This window comes from Paramormyrops kingsleyae, chromosome 15 (genome assembly GCF_048594095.1).
Source record: "Paramormyrops kingsleyae isolate MSU_618 chromosome 15, PKINGS_0.4, whole genome shotgun sequence".
Classification (NCBI taxonomy): domain Eukaryota; kingdom Metazoa; phylum Chordata; class Actinopteri; order Osteoglossiformes; family Mormyridae; genus Paramormyrops; species Paramormyrops kingsleyae.
Window position 1 is genome coordinate 6720205 of NC_132811.1, and position 17320 is coordinate 6737524.

Sequence of the window (17320 nt, forward strand, 5' to 3'; positions counted from 1 at the left end):
GCGAATTCCCTAACCTGGCTTCAGATGGCACTGGGTCCTGCACAAGCAGCTTGTGAGAGCATTGATCACGGGGTAAAAGGACAAGGGGCTGCCGGTGTTGGGGGGGGGGGGGGGGGGTTCAAGTGACAGAATGGACAGCAAGTTGGCCGCTCACCTCTGTCCCCATCCATAACCCCCCCCCCCCCCCCCAGGGAGATGTTCGCAAGTCCAGGGCACTGGGAGCACCGAGCACTGCAGTCTGGCACATGAAGGGTTAAGGCCTGCCATTTTAGCGCCAGTGACAGATCAGGCTATTAGGGCGTTACCTTACAAAATGGAAGAGCTTAACCCTACAGCTGCCACGAGACTCCACCTGGACTTCCTGCAGAGGGACGGCCAGCACGAGACCCGGGAAGAGGGGGAGGAGCCTGCCCTGGCCTCCCCTCCCCCCCCCACCACCACCACACCACACGTGAGGACAAAGGAATGTTCACGCATCGGAACAGGAACCCCGGCGGTGTGAGCGCACACAACCGGGCAGGAAAATACACCAAACGAACACACACACGCACACACACACGCACACACACACACACACACACACGGCAGTGCATAAGCCAGAGGGCAGGCGCATGTTGCTGGCGGGACCACGCGTTCACACGTGACACCTCATCCATGGCAGATTAGATAAGAGCCGTGAGGTGAGGTGCACACAATCCGAGCGACAAATTAGCACGAGCCCTTAATAACCTCATCTTCAAAGTGCATGAAGTGACAATTGAGATGTTAAGCCACTGTTATCTCGCGGGTGATCAGCGACTCTTGACCGTTTGGTCTTACAGATCCATAGATCTAATCTGCCTGGACCTGGGGAGTCACTACTTGGCCTTTAGACTGCAGCTACTGGAAATATGTGGGAGGGACACATATTTTACACTATTAGAAAAAAAAGAGACATTTACAATAAAACAGTTTCGCAAGAGAAACTAAAAAAAAAAAAAACAAGACACCTTCTCATAAATGAATATGTAAATGCGTGACAGAGCAGGAACACTGGCATGAACTGTATTTCCCTCTTACAAACTCACCAAAAAGCCCTTTAAAAGGTAGGATACAGGGGGAGATTAAGCTTTGCAATACACCACACCCAGGAGTAAGGCCTGGACAAAACCTCGTCTAGTCCGACCCAAAGTAATTCCTGCTTCACCTGCCCTGGGAACATGGGGGTGGGGGGGAGACTACCCAACTGGAGCACTGCCACAGAGCCCAGATGCAGGGCGTCCCTCAAGGGTCAGTATTGAGGCCCTTGTCACATATAAAGCTGCGGCTTCCAGGCTGCAGACCTTCCTACACATTTGTGTGCCGGGGTCATGAAGACAAGCCAGTGTGACGTATGAGGCCCGCAAAGCCGTGATCGCCACAACACACATAGAAGGAGCAATAAATGGCTCTTTTCATCCCTCACCCCTCCGATTAAAGGAGGCCAACTCCCAGACAATTAGTGTATAACAATATGTTAATGACATGAGAAAAGGCTTGTCAAAATGCATGCTTCTTACAACTATAGAGGACATATACGCAGAGATTGCATTTCAGGAGTCGCCCCAAGGCAACCAATCCTGTGTGTGTGTGTGGGGGGGGGGTTGATGGGATTTGACTCCGAACAGAGAGTAGTGACAGAGCTGGGCATAACAGACCTAATAAAATGAGGGCCTTCTCTCACGTGAACCGACATTCAAAAGTCACGTAAACTGATTCGTTGGAGGCCCTAACCCGGAGGCCCGATACCGGACAGAAAAGGGTGTTGGCGGAGTAACACTGGCCACAGACGGCTGGGAGTGAAGCCCCGCCCACTGCCAACGGCACATGGGACATGCCTGGGCTGCTTCCCGGCGTGGCCATGACGTCCCGCTGCGGGTCGAGTACCTCGTCGGCACGCTGGGGCGTGGCCGAGGCACTCAGAGATGATACATGCCAAGTCAGCACTGACCGGTCACGACACACAGTGGAAGCCATTGTTATCTCACTGGAGATCAGGCCATTTCTGAAAGGTTGGGGGGGGGGGGGATAACGAAACTCCACAGCAGCTCGTTTCTTCCCAAAATATCGAGCGATGAGTCCGCAAGGCTTGCCAGACGGGTTCTGGATCACCGTTCCCGTTACGCTTTCAAAGGAGAACCCCTTTCAGGTTTTAAGATCGCCTGGCAGGATTCAAATGTAGAGCCACTGAAATTTCCCTACCATTCATTCGTTTGTCCATATTACCTGTACTACTGCCATTAGAGGGTTGGTGAAAAATGACCTTAAGATAGAACAGCATGAAACACTGGCATACATTAAGAGAAAGCTGAAGCAGGTAGGAAATGTTAAGTGTGACGACCCCCCCCCCCCCAGCCAGCTGTACAGAGATAACTCCAAGCATCACTTTCCCTACATATAACAGGAAGCTTTAATACCATCTTTTGCATCAGTAATAGGTAAACCATGGAAGCATAAAGAACGGAATGCCTATGAAGGTGGGGGCCACAGGGATAAAGTAATTGTTGGGGCCCTATCAACAGCATAAAATTGGGGCCCCTCTACAACTCGGGGCTCCGGGTTACAGTTTAGGGTGGCCCTAGAATGAGCCCGGGCCTAGCCAGGGGGCCAGTTCAGGTTCCACGCTGACCGTTTATCACAATGCAGCTCAAAGGCACTCTTTCCACATATCAAGATGAAGCCTGTCTGACGCAGCAGCCCATCTTATGGAGACCTCAACAGGACATGCACCTCTAGGGGAATATCAATGTTCTGAAGGAAAGAGGCTGACCAGTCAGAGAGGTCACCTGCAGATGTGGGTGTGTCACTCTCGAACACACCGCTGCTTTCGTTCACGGCCCCTAGGTGCTCGAGGGCGCATGCACACACAAAGATAACAAATGAAGGTTATCAATTTCAGCTTTTTAAGACTGTATCAGTGTTGGTTTGGGTAAATGAGGTTCACCCCTGAAAAGAATCACCGAGTTATGTACAAGAAAGGGAACTTGCATATTAATTTAAAAGGCAAACGGATAATATGAGATGTTAAATCATGTTGTTTTACATAAGAGAATCCTTTTCATTTAAAACTTACTGAAGCAAACTTAAGATGATTATTCTGTGGGACACAAATGGCTAGTTGGTGCTATATTTAGATTTCCCATATGCGCAGGTGAATTCGCCTGGAGCACTGAAATATACAGTAACACAAACATTAACCCAAGAGCAGAAAGTACAACCCAACTTCAAGGCACAAAAGCTGAGGGAAAGGGACCAAACTAAAAGCTGCACCCTTCTTTCAACCTTGATTTCAGGTCCATTTAGGATACCATCAAGTTTAAAAAAAAAAAAAAAAAAAAAAAAAAAAAACTTAACGGCATTTTTTCCCCTCAAAAAAATAAAATGTAATCCACGGCAGTATTAAAATTAACTCATCAATTATTTAAAACTACTGAAGCATTAATTTCAACAATTACACACCCGCAGACCAACACCCAAGAAAACCACATTCAATCTGCTCAACACTGCCTTTAAGACAGAAGCAGATTTACACAAACATCATATGGCTTTTCTCCTCTCACATTTATTCCATAATGAGACAAGGCTAGGGACAACCTGAATGCAAGCTTATAAAAAAATGTCGAGCCTAATGCACTCCCGTTTCATTTATCAATACGTATTACTTTTAAGCTTGAAAACACTCCAATTAAAAAAAAAAAATCACGAGATACCTCACTCATGAACATCTCAGATCAGCATAAATGGATCACACTGATTTTCGAGATAAACCATTTGATGATTGGGGAGAAATGCAAGCCAAATTTACAGCAGACCTGAATGAGACGCATGCAGCTACTTCAAGAATTACAGGACCTTTTTTAATTTTTACATTTATAAAGGACTGTGGCTTCAAACATTTACCACTCCTCCCTCCAACACATATGGTTCACCCAGTCAACAGGTGGCCATTTCCCAGAGGACCATCTCCACCGGTCCCCATCTCCTGTCTGGCTTCCTGACAACCAACCTGAGTAAGCAGGGTATTATCTCCTAGCCCATTCATAAAGGAGGGACTTGTTTGTAAATACACAATCAGCGTGGTGGAGACATATGCTTTAAGGATAGGGTTGTTAGGGAGGCCCCTGGATAAACGGCCTCCTCTGAGAAGACAGGGTGCCTTAAATACAAAATTTGATTGGTCTGTATTTTCCTTAAACCCTAAAGTCGCACGCACACGCAATCACGAGGAACATTTTTTGGACCCGAATGCCAGCTGTGGATACAGATTCGGACTAGAGCTGGACTAGAGTTCGATTAAGAATTTTTTTTTTTTTTTTTTTAAAAGCTTAGATTAAGTTTTCCTTCTCGATTACTCTGCAAATTTGCCGGAAAGAAGACAGAAGAAAGGATGAGAGTCAAAATAGAGAGCGAAAGCCTCCGTTGTGTGAAAGCACTTCAAATTAAGCGAATGGACATGTAGTCTGTCAATATCGCAAAGCAGGAACTTAAATATCACGACTGCAATGCAACTACATCTTAAAAGAAGTCATTCAGGTTTGACGGACTCACCCAATAACGTGAGGTTAGCCAGAGATAATTATACACCCCATGTGCCCTTTAGCCTCCTGGAGTAGCCTAGCCTGTTTGTCGTCACATTGACAGATTATTTTGCTTAATTTACTTTCTATGATTCCTGTATCTCAAGAGAGATAATAGCAGAATAAAGGGTAAACCGCATCATCTTACATAACACTATATAGTACACAATAACCAGTGATGTCCCAAGCCAGGGTCAAAAGATCGGAATCGGGGTCGATCTAAGCATTTTTTAATTAATCGATATCGTCACTCAGATGAAGAATGCGCCAACACCTACTTTGTGGGTCTGCATATTTAAATATTTACTAAAAGATCAGATCGGGACTTGGAATTGGCACATATGAATATTGAATGGATAGGATTGGGGTACCCAAAAAAAAAAAAGAATTCTTTTTTGCTTCTCTCAGTCAATTTTGATAAAAATTCTCACAGACGCAAAACCCTGTCTATCGGCGCTTTCCTACTGGTATACAGGAACTGAGATTGGTTCTAGTACATTTCCAGCTCACTTAGGTTTTCTACTGCAGGAGGGTCAACGCAGTAAAGGCGTCACCGGATCTGGAGAGCGACAATGACGTAAAACCAAAGAGACGCTTATTTACTGTTCACACAGTGTACATAACGATTTACTGTGTGCTAATTTCCTAGCACATCTGTGAGAATCACCGTCTTGTGCTTGCATCAAATGCTAGCGGAATTAGCATTCGATTGCATAAATCCGCATTACGAATCTTGTTCCGTTCAGCTGTTGTATAGTACTTTAAGTGGGAGACTGGAAATTTTCAACTTCCCAGTTGAGAATGCACCGGTACATCGTGATGTGTGATACTACTGATAATGAATAATATACCCCTTTGCCTGTCAGATAATCTATGCGCAGAACACCGGCATCTTCGTGCATTTTGACCAATCAGATGATGGTGACACAACCAGCTCCATTTGGTCATGCTTTTGGCCCTGCTAGTTAGCAGTACCATGTCAGCGCAGTTATGGCTTTGGTACGGCTTGCATACTACAATGTAAAAAAGGACAGGTTGGATACAGCTAGGTCCTTGGTGTCAGAGGAAAGGCACCAAATGAATGAGTCAAAAAAGCAAGGATGAAAATTACAACAAGCGAGGAGCACCTGCAGAGCACATGCAAATGCAGTGGCGGTAAATTTGACTAATTTTTACAGATACCAGATATGTTTGAATAGGAACCATCATTAAAACTGCAAAGTGTGCTAAACCTTGTTTCATACGACAGAGTAAAAATGTTTTAGTGTAACTTCGTCTCAACCTAGCTGGACATCGCAGCCCTTGCAATGTGCAAATTGCCTGTGCATAACATGCAATGTCCTTATTACCGTCGCACATTATACAGACCTAGTATTCCAGGTGACGCGGTGGCATGCGGGGTCTGCAGGTTCTCCCCGTGTGCGTGGATACACCAGATTCTCCGGCTTCCTCCCACTGTCCGAAAACATGCAACTTAAGAGAACCGGAATGCATAAATTGACCTTGTGTGTGAGTAAGCATGCACCCTGACACCCAGCCCAGGGTTGGCTTCTGCCTCGTGCCAACCGCACCACATAATGTATTATATATGAATGATTATTCCATTAAAATTGTCAGATTAAAATCGATAGATTACACAATTCTTGATATAATCAAGAGGGACAGCCCTAGCTCTGAATAATTTTGGTCTAAAAGACGCAAATGAAGTAGTGCAAAACTGCAGCACATCAACACACAAAAGCAGCATGATACCCAACTAGCCATGCAGATGGCTGTTTAACATGAATATTTTACATTCAAGACCACATGACATATAAAGCACGTACCCATACTTGACATGCTCTATCCATTCGACTTAATGCAGTTCAGTATGTTTTCCTTTTGAACTCAATAGCACATCACAACCTACCATGTCTGCAAATATTTTTATTAACCTATCAACGGTTACAAATTCTGCTGAGTGGTCACACAATAAAACACAAGATAACCCCTAACACTTCACCTTCATACTGAGACATATACTGCAAAAGTGCTAATTTGTTACAGGACAGAAAGCAAAGTCAGTCACATTTTAGAAAGACCATGTAGCTCCAAAAAATGTCGACTGAACTACAGCACAAAGATGTCTCAGCTACCCATCCTCCACCCAGCCGCCCTCTTGTCTCAGGAAATCTAAACGCCCAGGTCGGGCAAACTAAGACGACTGACTGGCTCGCAGTAAGCATGCGTCACCCTCCCGAGTTTCCTGTTTACTGCACGGGCCGCAGCTCCCAGGGCAGCGTGTCATGCAGAGAACGTCGGCTATCGCTACATCAGACCGTCCGGCATCCTCCTCACTCTTCTGTCAAATCTCCCAGCTTAAGTCTGACCCGAAGGACCCCGGCTGACATGATAAATGCGACCCTATCCAGAGATTTACATGCTCGCCGTTATCATAGCATTTGCAGACCGTTGTCCTATTTCCAGTGGCTGTTCACAGACAAAAGCCATCATGTCAAGCTATCATGAAACATACTTTCGTTATGTATACAGAAAGACCATGGCCGAGAGAATCAAAACGACTCCACAACAAAATAGGAGAAACCCAGGACCCTAACCCTACATGGTCCAAGTTGTCAATAAAGACCAAAACTGACACCTTGAAAATTACTAACTGCTCAGTATCCAAAAATTCACTTTCTCCTCTGTCACCAAATTACCACAAGATCAGCCAGCTACCAAAACAAAAACCAACCCAATTTTTAAAAACTGCAATGAAACTATTCGCTACAGATTGTGGGGGGAAAAAAACCCTAAACATGCAGTACACATTTTTTTTAAGCATTATAAGACTAGACGGCAGGGTGTGACCTCTGACAGCAAGAACGAAAAACCATGATAGCAAGTGTGGTTTTGCAGATTCCCAGAGGATGCATCATGGGTAATGTACATATGACTATACACAAATGTCACGCCATTGGCTCACTCCACAGAACAGCTTCATTTCTTGAAACAAAGAGGACCTTCTGACATATATTAAACAGCATAAATATCTTAGGAACAGATGCAAGGCAGGGAAACAGCCAAGACAGTGTCTGAGAACTGTAAGCTGAGAACTACACAGATGCATACTAAGAAGACACAACGCATTTCGAAGTACTCAACACTATACCCATTAAAGTCATACCTCATACACTAACAGTATGACTTCAAAACAAAGTACACAATCTGGGTCACAGGTATCCACAGACTTCAGTTATTGTGCAATCTGTAACCTATGCAGATTTTTAAATAGAAGACCCTCTCGCGTTTGGCAAATCCTGGCTAAAAACATTCAGGCTTGCCCAGCAGATGGAATCACCCATAATAAAAGTTTCTATTGCAAGCCAACCATATCTTTGCAGTTTGACATGCACATGCAGCTCTCCCTACTGTCGCATTTTAAAATGTCCATTAGTGACCAAGAAACCTCTTGCCTAGCCCATCGCCCTTAGAAGACGACCGACTTTAATGCCAGGAGTACTTATGCCGTATGCCCATTGAGGTCACTCATCCCAAAATTTGTCAGTAAATACAGGGTTAAACTACTGGGCAAAGAACAAACATGCTAGCAAGAGTTAGCACTCAAAGAGGCAAGCAATATGCAAGAAAGCTTGTTAGACCTTGGACTACAGACCGCAAAGCTGCATACATCTCTTTGGTGTATCAGTTATAGTTCGGCTACAACCTTCAAACAAAATTAAGATTTCAGTCTAACCCAAATATTTAAAACCATAATAAGCTACAGGCATATCCAATTAAATGTAAACTAAATCTACAGCTTGGAAAGAAATTAACATTTTAAGGACATGGAGATAATGCACACAAGCTACTTAAAAAACCCCGCGAGTGAAAGGAAAGACTTTAAACCCTGAAGTATTATGCCATAGCGACAAACTGCGGCAGAATTTCAATAAATTCAAAATGCCACCTATGATGAATGGCAAATGTAAAACTCCGCAGTCAGTCTATGATCCACGAAGCTCCACTAAGAAAAAGCAGAGGGAACACAAGCCGCATCAGCCTGACTGGGGCAAACGCCCGATCTGCTGCAGGTGGCAGTTCAACACCTCACTCTGACTGACATTTAGAGACCAGGCAGGCTGTGATCGTGCTGCCCTGGGGCCAATGTGCAGAATGGTAGAGGTCAAGGGGCAAAAAAATGCTTAAAAAACAAACAGGAAAATGAGACCAAAATGTAAAAAAAGCAAGAGGTCAAGAAGGCAGAGACCTTGATGACAAAATGCTGCTGAAATAGACCATCAGCAGCGCTGAAAGGGTATAGATCCAGGACAAGAAAAGCCTAACATCTGGCAAGCTATCTTTGCTGGTTCAGTGAAATAAGAACCATAGGACTGACCGCCATGGAACGTCATACTGCCGATAAACAGGGCTCGTTTGTTCCAAACCATGGACTTCAACTGTGAATGTGTAGGAGAACTGCTTCAATCGTGCACACTCCCAAAGCAATCCTTACATTTACTCAAATAAGGTTAACTAAGTGGCCAAACACCACAATAGCCAAGGCTCCCGACTTTCATTTTATGAAGTTTACAGTGACAACTTGCTTGAAGTTATCCAGTAAGGCGGATGTACAGCTCCAGTTTACCGCAAAGACAAAAATCACCTGGACTGCTGAAAACCTGAATTGAACATCTAATAACTGGGTCATTAAAAGGCATCTGTCAGTCTTCTGCAGCTTCTCTTCTACAGTAAATGTCAGCTACACAAACACTTCAAGGGTTTGGGTTTATGTCAGGTGCCATCTACAACAGTTTCAATGGAGCAGAAATTATGTGAATGATTCACAGTGGAAGACCACTGATGTTCTCCTCCACCATCAAACTAGTCGTATTTGACTTAACTGCACAATGGTTGTGTTCTTCGTGGAACGATCATATAATACGGTTGTAATTTGTACGAGTCCTACAGTCTACCCTTGCAGAAACCAATTCAATATTAGCAATGGGATAATCAGAGCAATTGTAGAAGACACAAGTATGCATAGAAACACACACACAAAATCCATCTGGCAGCCATAATGAATGACACCATGATGAAACTCAAAACTGAAGGACTAGGCTTTGGATACAAAAAAAAAAAAATGTAACACTTCAGGGTCTCTATGGGATTAGATATCACACCTTTCCTAAACAAAGAGAGTACTGTCAATTTTTTTCTTAATAACAATTATCTGACCTGCTGTGTCACATTAAGATTAACAGCAGTTATACAGTGAACCAAAATCCAGAAATCCATTTCAGTGAGTCATCTATGAAGACATTTCATAAGTATTAAAACTATTTCTTCTAAACCCTACTGAATAAAGAGCATCATGCGTGCAAAGAGAGATGTTTCTAAATTCTACAGCCTACTTTAACACATACATACACACACTTGTCTAGAATTGCCATTATTTTTAGTTATTAATGGAATTTCCACAGAACTGCCTTTCAAGTCCATTAAACAAATATGCGGAAAGATAAAATACAAAAAGAAGTTTCTACAAAGGATCTTCAAGACATCACCTAATATTAAAATTCAGTGATAGATAGTAAATACCTCCTCTCCAAGTGGCATAAGGAGAGAGTTTGAGATTTGGGGGGGGGGGGGACAACTTAATTTAAATACAGCAGTTTGTGTATTAGGGGGTTGAATGAAGCCAAATTAAATATTGGGGGAGGGGGGCACGTCCACCTCCGGTTCCTACGTCCCAGCCTCCTCTGATGCAGGCAAAGGAATGATACCCAACTCTTTTACACTGGCACTTTGCAGACATATCTCCAAGACAACAGCAGAGGAAACCTCTGGTTTTTTTAGCAGGCAGCCCAGAGCATGCAATCACACAGAGAAATTATTTGGTGCCCATTCCAGAACTTCAGGAGGAACCATGGAGATGGAACCATTCTAGCTAACTAAATGATTTCCTTATTCTAAAAGCAGCTTAGTGAAATTTGGGAAAGGGTGGATTTTTAATAAAAGTTCTAACTACTAAAGAACTACGTGTGAGAGGTCATTTCTGAAGGGGAGAACAGTTACGCGAGACCCATATGATCTCCTGAGCATTCAGTATCCTTTTGCCAAATAAGACAAAAGGAATTTTTGCAGACATACCGAACTGCTCCATGTTACACATGTTGACGTCCATCTAAGGCCTCCACTGCAATATCGTTTTCTGCCAAAGGACACAAATGTTATCTGGAGAGGCAGGTGCAGTAACACCTTACGCACATTCCCATGCACATCAAAGCGATTTATGCTTCACATAAACTGCTCTCGCCATTAGGGATCACAGAAATGTGTCAAGACATAAGCACAAAGCAGCTGTAAGTCACCCTCAACTGGAGAAAAGTTTTAATGTAAATGCCCCCAGCATCCAAACGCACCTTTTTTCTAGGTCATTCATTGGTTTTGGTAATTCAACGGCATTTAGCTAATTGTTGGCAAGGATGAACAACAGTGACATACTAGGCTCACAGCACAGGCTGGGTCCCCCATAACACCTCAGTGAGCCCATTCCGTTGGAACGGTACAAGATTATGCAAACTGTGCATTCATGATTTCAGGAGTCTAAATACTGACCACATATGACCAATAACTGTTTTTCTAGCACCAACTTGCTAGTCCAGGCAGTGTGGGAAGAGGAACATTACAAAAAAGACAAAGGTCAGATTATTATTTTGTTAAAAACAAAAGGGGTCACATTCAAGTTCACTTTAACCCCATGTGATCGAATTTTAGAACCAAGTCTTAAACCCCCCTCCAATGTGTCACAAAACAGAAACAGTGCATTTTGCAACAAATGATAAATTCACACATTATGGATATACGGCCACTGATGCCTTGGCAAATCCAGATGAGGCTAACAAATCATGAAGGCACGTTTCGAGAGAGCGTTGGGATGAAATGACGCCCAGTTTCAGGCTTGCAGCGCCAGGACGTGTAGCGGCCCCTTTAAGATGAGGAGGAAGAGCGGCCGTCCGATGAAGCAGGAAGAGCACGGGGACTTTTATTCTGACACCGACACACTCGGGCTGCCAGTCGGGTTAAGTGCCACGACTGGGGGCTAAAACTAAGGCACACGAACACGGTCCACCATTACACTGCCGTGACCCCCCCCCCTCCTTGATCAGCCATCAGAAATTCCTACCTCGACCCCCCACCCCCACCAAAATAAAACAAATCTGCCACAGCAACTAATACTTAATAAAACACCGGCTCCGAAATGTTACCACTCGATGGCCGCCTGATTAATATGCTGAATTATTAAAGAGTAAAACAGGATATCATTTTAAAAGGTAAAAGGGTCCCTAGCAACTTTTTTTCTGCGCCAGAAAACAAAAAAGCAGACCTGGCACCTTGTTTTCAGACTGATGGCTCGTCGGTTATCTAGCTACCCACCCCCAGCTAGTTGGCTACAGCCTTCGGTACCTCGTAACCAAAGGCAGAGATTAAAATTGTTCAAACTTTCCTCACATAAACTAGCAGCAAAGGCGTCGCCGAGGGCAGCCCCGCAGGTAACCCGACGCACTTTGCCGCTAACTAAGTGCCCCGACCGAGAAAGGGTCCCGGCCAGCGGCTGCGCTCCTAGCCTAGCCCGCTACCCACCGCCGGCTAACTCCCACGAAGACTCGCCCGACTGCGCAGACACTCTACGACTCCGGACGCCGAATTCACGCTTAAACCCGGCAAGTTTGGGCTCCTCGAACGCGCGTAACAAGTGACTCGGCGGTCCAGTTACATCCATTGACATTTAAGGTATCCGCCGGTCCAAGTTTAAATGGATTCGGGCGACTTTTCCAACCTCCCCCCCCCGCCCCGGCGGCTTGTTTTCACCGATCCGGAGAGGTGTATTAATTACACGGCTAGCAGGCTACGCACGGACCATTACCTTACGCCTAGTCACCACTGATAGCTAGCTGGAAGCTACTAGGGGAGAAAACTTCCCCTCGGTTTAGCGGCTCTAATTCAGAATGAAACGGGCTGAGCGCTGAAACACTGTAAATACATCCTAACTTACGGAGTTGGGGTGGCGCTGCACGTTTCTCCTCCGGCTCTTCCTCGAGGTTCGGATGAGTATTTACCCCGGTATTTCGGTGTAAAAAAAATCCTGGGGATCCCCCTTTATCAACCCTCCCCGCTGCTTCTCCCGTTGCCAAATAATGCGCTTCACACACATGGAGCTGCGGCGTCACTGCATCGGACATGCGCATTTTCGCTCAGCAGGGGGGACCAAGGTCTCGCTCTCTCTCTCTCTCTCTGTGACACACACACATACACACACACACACACACAAACTACTGACCACCACCAAAGAATCAAGAAATCAGAGGCAGAACTACTGGACATCACCAAGGAAGTCAGATGAAAAATGTAAAATACATTTTTCACACCAGGTTGTACTATGATAATGTCCGAGAACCCTTACGCATATTTTGCTTCAGCTGAGAAGAGGGTGAAGGACAGGGGACTGTCATTCAGCCAGTTTGTACCTCATCACTTGATACTTTTAATAACAGACAAGGCAACATTACTTTCGCTTTGGAAATATTTCCCCTAACAAAATGAACTTACCGTTGGTGTGATAGTTTAACACATAGGAAAAGATGGTTCTCTTACTTTTGGAATCACAACTGAAATTCTTTTTTTGTTGTTGTTGTTTTTCACTATTGGAAAAAGCATATCCTTGGATTGTTCATGAACGTGTTGCACAGGTACTTCCCAAATCAGTTCCTAATCTTTCCCAAAGCTGTAAAAGAAGGAATACTCCAATCTTTCGCTTATTTCATATGTAATGTTGCACCAGTCTGTACTAACTTAACCTGAACAGCAGCTCAGTGCCTTCTAATAATGTTTTGCTTCTGACGAATATCTTCAAATGATAACACACCATGCCGTCTTTCTGACCTTTGGGAGTCATATTTACAAATGGCTGACATATTTCTAAGTCTCACTGTTCACTGTCTACCCAACATCATCCATAGACATTTGGAGAGTGGATACTGATGTAGAATTAACCTGAGGTTAACCTGATCTAAAGAGCTCCACATCTGTCACCACACTGAAGAGCACTAGTTGGTACATGCCAGTTTAGACTGATACCTTTGACAAGTCAGCATCTCAGACCAATCTAGGTGAAATTGTGAGTAAATGTATTTTAAAAAGAATGTTTCTGACCTATGTCACACTAAAAAACTTTCTCTGGCAATATTTTAAAGAGAAGGAAATTGTATGCCATTTGAAGACCCTTAATGTCATCCCTCCTTGGCTGCCTCTGACTAGATATAAATCTTTAAATAAAGCTTATTATAAATCAATAAATGAATGACTCAGCTTTGATGAATACTGTGAACTCCATTTAAAATTTTCCCTACAGCCTACCATAGCTTAAATTACAGAAATGAATCATTCCATCTTAAACATGAAAAAGCTTTTCCTAGGCTAGAAATTGTATGGAGGTGAAATGAAAATATTCTGTATTCACATTCATGGATATGTGTGGTGCAATCTGTGGTCTATTTCATCATGATTACTTTAGACCGGTAATGCATTTATCAATTTACAATCGCCTTTTAGTCTTAATATGAGTATTCTTTATTCAGTGTATCACAAACACAGGTTTATCAACAAAGGGCAAAGCAGACAAAGAATTTCAATAGATACATGTAGGCACATCCAGATCTGCAAAGAAGACAGAGACACACATACATTTCTGTATGAAATAATATGGCCAAGAAGCAGGAAATAGCCGAGGGGGTTGATGGCATTGATGAAAGACACAATGCTTACTCCTTGTCTTACTAGAATTATCATTAGATCCATCTACATACTAGGCCCAGTGAGTGGCTCAGTGGGCAAACTACCTATCACTGTGGTCAGAAAATCCCTGGTTCAAATCCCAGTAGAATTGTCACATGTCCATAGGCCCATTATCAAACTCCTTAAGTCTGCCTCCCAGTTCCAGGGAAAGCATAACCTCACCCTGCACCATGTCTCCCAAAGGTTGCTCTCACCTGCATGTGTTTTGTGGAGAGCAAGATGGGGTAAACAAAGAGAAGCATTCCATTGTGCTTGGGCAAATGGAAAATAAAGGATTTAATCTTTAAATAACAATGATTCAAATTGAACATGACCGTCGAGTCACTTGTTACGTGCGTTCGAGGAGCCCAGTGAGTTATACACTCATCTGCTAAACATAATTTTAAATCCTCAGTAGGTGAAAGCCTTCTGAGAACCTACTAAACATCTAAACATTACCAGTGTAATGACAGGGGGAGGCTGCTTCATACAGACATTTCAATTTTTGAGTGAAAAGAGTTATGATATTTCATACAAGAGCTAAGTCAATAGTAACTTTCATACCACATATGTCAGAATCAAAATACTCATTTAAAGCTTTTTGTTAAAAGAATACAAAATATTTCAGAAAAACCATCAGAAGTGTCACTGGAGTCAAACAACAGACACAAAATAAATCCAAATGTCTCCATGTTTTTTAAGTTTTACAGCACAACCCAAGTTTAACTCCTTTGATTCTAGAATGTTAAAAGAGTTTCAATTTGTATGGCCAATATAAGACAATGGCTGATATAAACAACAATAAACAGGCTAACTTTAAACTTAAGTATAGTACAGTAGCAATACAGGAAGTGCCCCTTCCTGTCACGATTGTCTGGGATCACTATTTGGCAGGAAGTGGCTCATTTAGGTACCTCATAAGTATCACAATATTGCACAACAATTCCTGCGATGTGTTTTGAGGTTTATCTTAAACCAAGCCGTGAGATAAAGTGAAACCAAAAGCCCTGGCTTGGGTTGAACAAACTTACTGCAAACCTTTGGAGATTAATCCTTATCAGAAAAATGTCAGCAATACTCAACACCAAACAGAGTCATGTGACTATGCATGCAAGACTTAGCTCAGTGTTGGCAGTAACCGCCATTGTAATTCATGGGAATTGGCTGTAATGTAATTCTAGAAAGTGTCATGTATACGCCTTCTTCCCTCCTCCAACAAACAATATGCTTTAAAATAAAGAAGCTCATTAATATGAAAAAAAAACTTTCAAGACATCATTACTGTGCTTCAACTTCTGCAATACCCACAAACAGAGCTGTGTAAGAGAGTTGCCATGACGATTTCAGATGCTTATTCAATATAACTCTGCAGAGACATATGAATGATATCCATCACATCAAATATTACTCACTAAAAAGGCAAAGCTGCTACAAAACCACACAGGGACATTCAATATTTCAATATACATCCCACAGACTAATTACAACTAAAATCATCATCATAAATAAACACCACTGTTAAGCTGCTTCCTGTTAGGCTCAGTCAATGACGGCAAGAGTGCATCAGCAACGATGGTGTCTGAGAATGGTGGTTTGTGGTCAGTCAAAGAAATTTATCAGTAGCCAGCTGCCCCTGACCCCCCCTCGTCATTTGGTCAAGTGAAATGCCCCCACTGCTTTAAATAGTGGCAGGATATTTCACATGAAACATCTGAAACTCCATCCATCCATCCATCCATCCATCCATCCACCAACTGCTTTTCTCAGGCCACAAGGCTGGGGTACAACCTGGATAAGGTGCTAGTTCACCACAGAAGACACACACACACTCTCACACAAGCAGTTTAGAGAAGGGTTGGTTCTTGAAAGCGACTTCAGAAACCTCAACACCAGTCTACCAACACTAACTCTAAACAAGAATAAGATAAAATAAAATAATTTATATCACTGCTCTGTTCAGATTAATGGGTGGTATTTTAACAACCATGCAATCTCTGGATAAAGCAGGTTGGATCACCGTATACTTGGTAACAGTGGTAGTTTGAGCAAACATATATAAACCCAGTAAACATGTTCTGACCTCAAAAGGCTAAGTAGGGCAAGTTGGTATAACAGCAGGCTAATTAATGTAAACAGGAAAAAATCCATCAGGGGTGTTAAACTCATTTCTTAGAAGGCAATATCCATATAGGTTTGATCCAACCTTGGTTCAAAACTGTATAATTACTGCCATCATTTATATGTTTTCATGAACAAATTAAATATATATTGCAATTATGTAGCATTATGTGACTAGATAATTTTACGAAAGCAGGAAATACGAGCTGTAGATGCAGGTGGAGACCCTTAAAGACCTTGACTGATATGTGATGTGATTTACACCCATTGCCTCCCACTTAAGAGGGGCTCGATTCTCACCACTGGCTGGACCTCGGTAGGTGTGACACTAAGCTTTAATTGGCAATCCTACTCACCAGAAGAAACACCAGCAAAAAAGTCTTTGGGGAATCGGAGAGGAAGTGTCATATTGCTGATATTAACCATTATTACTAATTACCATTTTGGAATGATGCTGTAATAAAATGAATTCTATAATTAACTCCAATGAAGCTGGTAGGTACGCTGATACCCAAATGAAGTTCTGGGACATTTATTTTTGTGGTCGTCTTGGACTTTTTTCCTCTACACTCCATGCTTTATGACTAATGATAAGTTTTGAGCTGCGTTTCCCTATAGCAAAGTTGCTAGCTATGTTAGCAACTTACATAGTTGGAACCATGCAACCGAATGGGTGCGACTGTGTAAGTTGCTATCAGGAGTATTTGGGAGAGTACGCCTGGTCCGGTTCAGAGAGAGAAGGACATCAGGAGCTGCATGTAACATGTTATCGTCACATTAAAATTGGCGCA

The 17320-nt window shown here is 43.1% G+C and overlaps 1 protein-coding gene across 4 annotated transcripts in view; it reads right to left on the bottom strand.

The window, feature by feature from the left end:
- The window catches only part of LOC111860484 (transcriptional repressor p66-alpha-like), a 30587-nt gene extending 17766 nt beyond the window's left edge, over positions 1–12821 (bottom strand). For 3 of the 4 annotated variants that reach the window (XM_072699675.1, XM_072699677.1, XM_072699674.1), the window contains exons 1-2: positions 12634–12821; positions 5964–6050 (exon numbers count right to left, since the gene is read on the bottom strand). In XM_072699675.1, coding sequence (XP_072555776.1) covers positions 5964–6050; positions 12634–12820 — 274 coding nt within the window. In that variant the 5' untranslated portion in view covers position 12821. The remainder of the gene's footprint in view (positions 1–5963; positions 6051–12633) is intronic. The other variant, XM_072699676.1, reaches the window with a different exon arrangement.
- Between the last annotated feature and the right edge of the window lie 4499 nt (positions 12822–17320).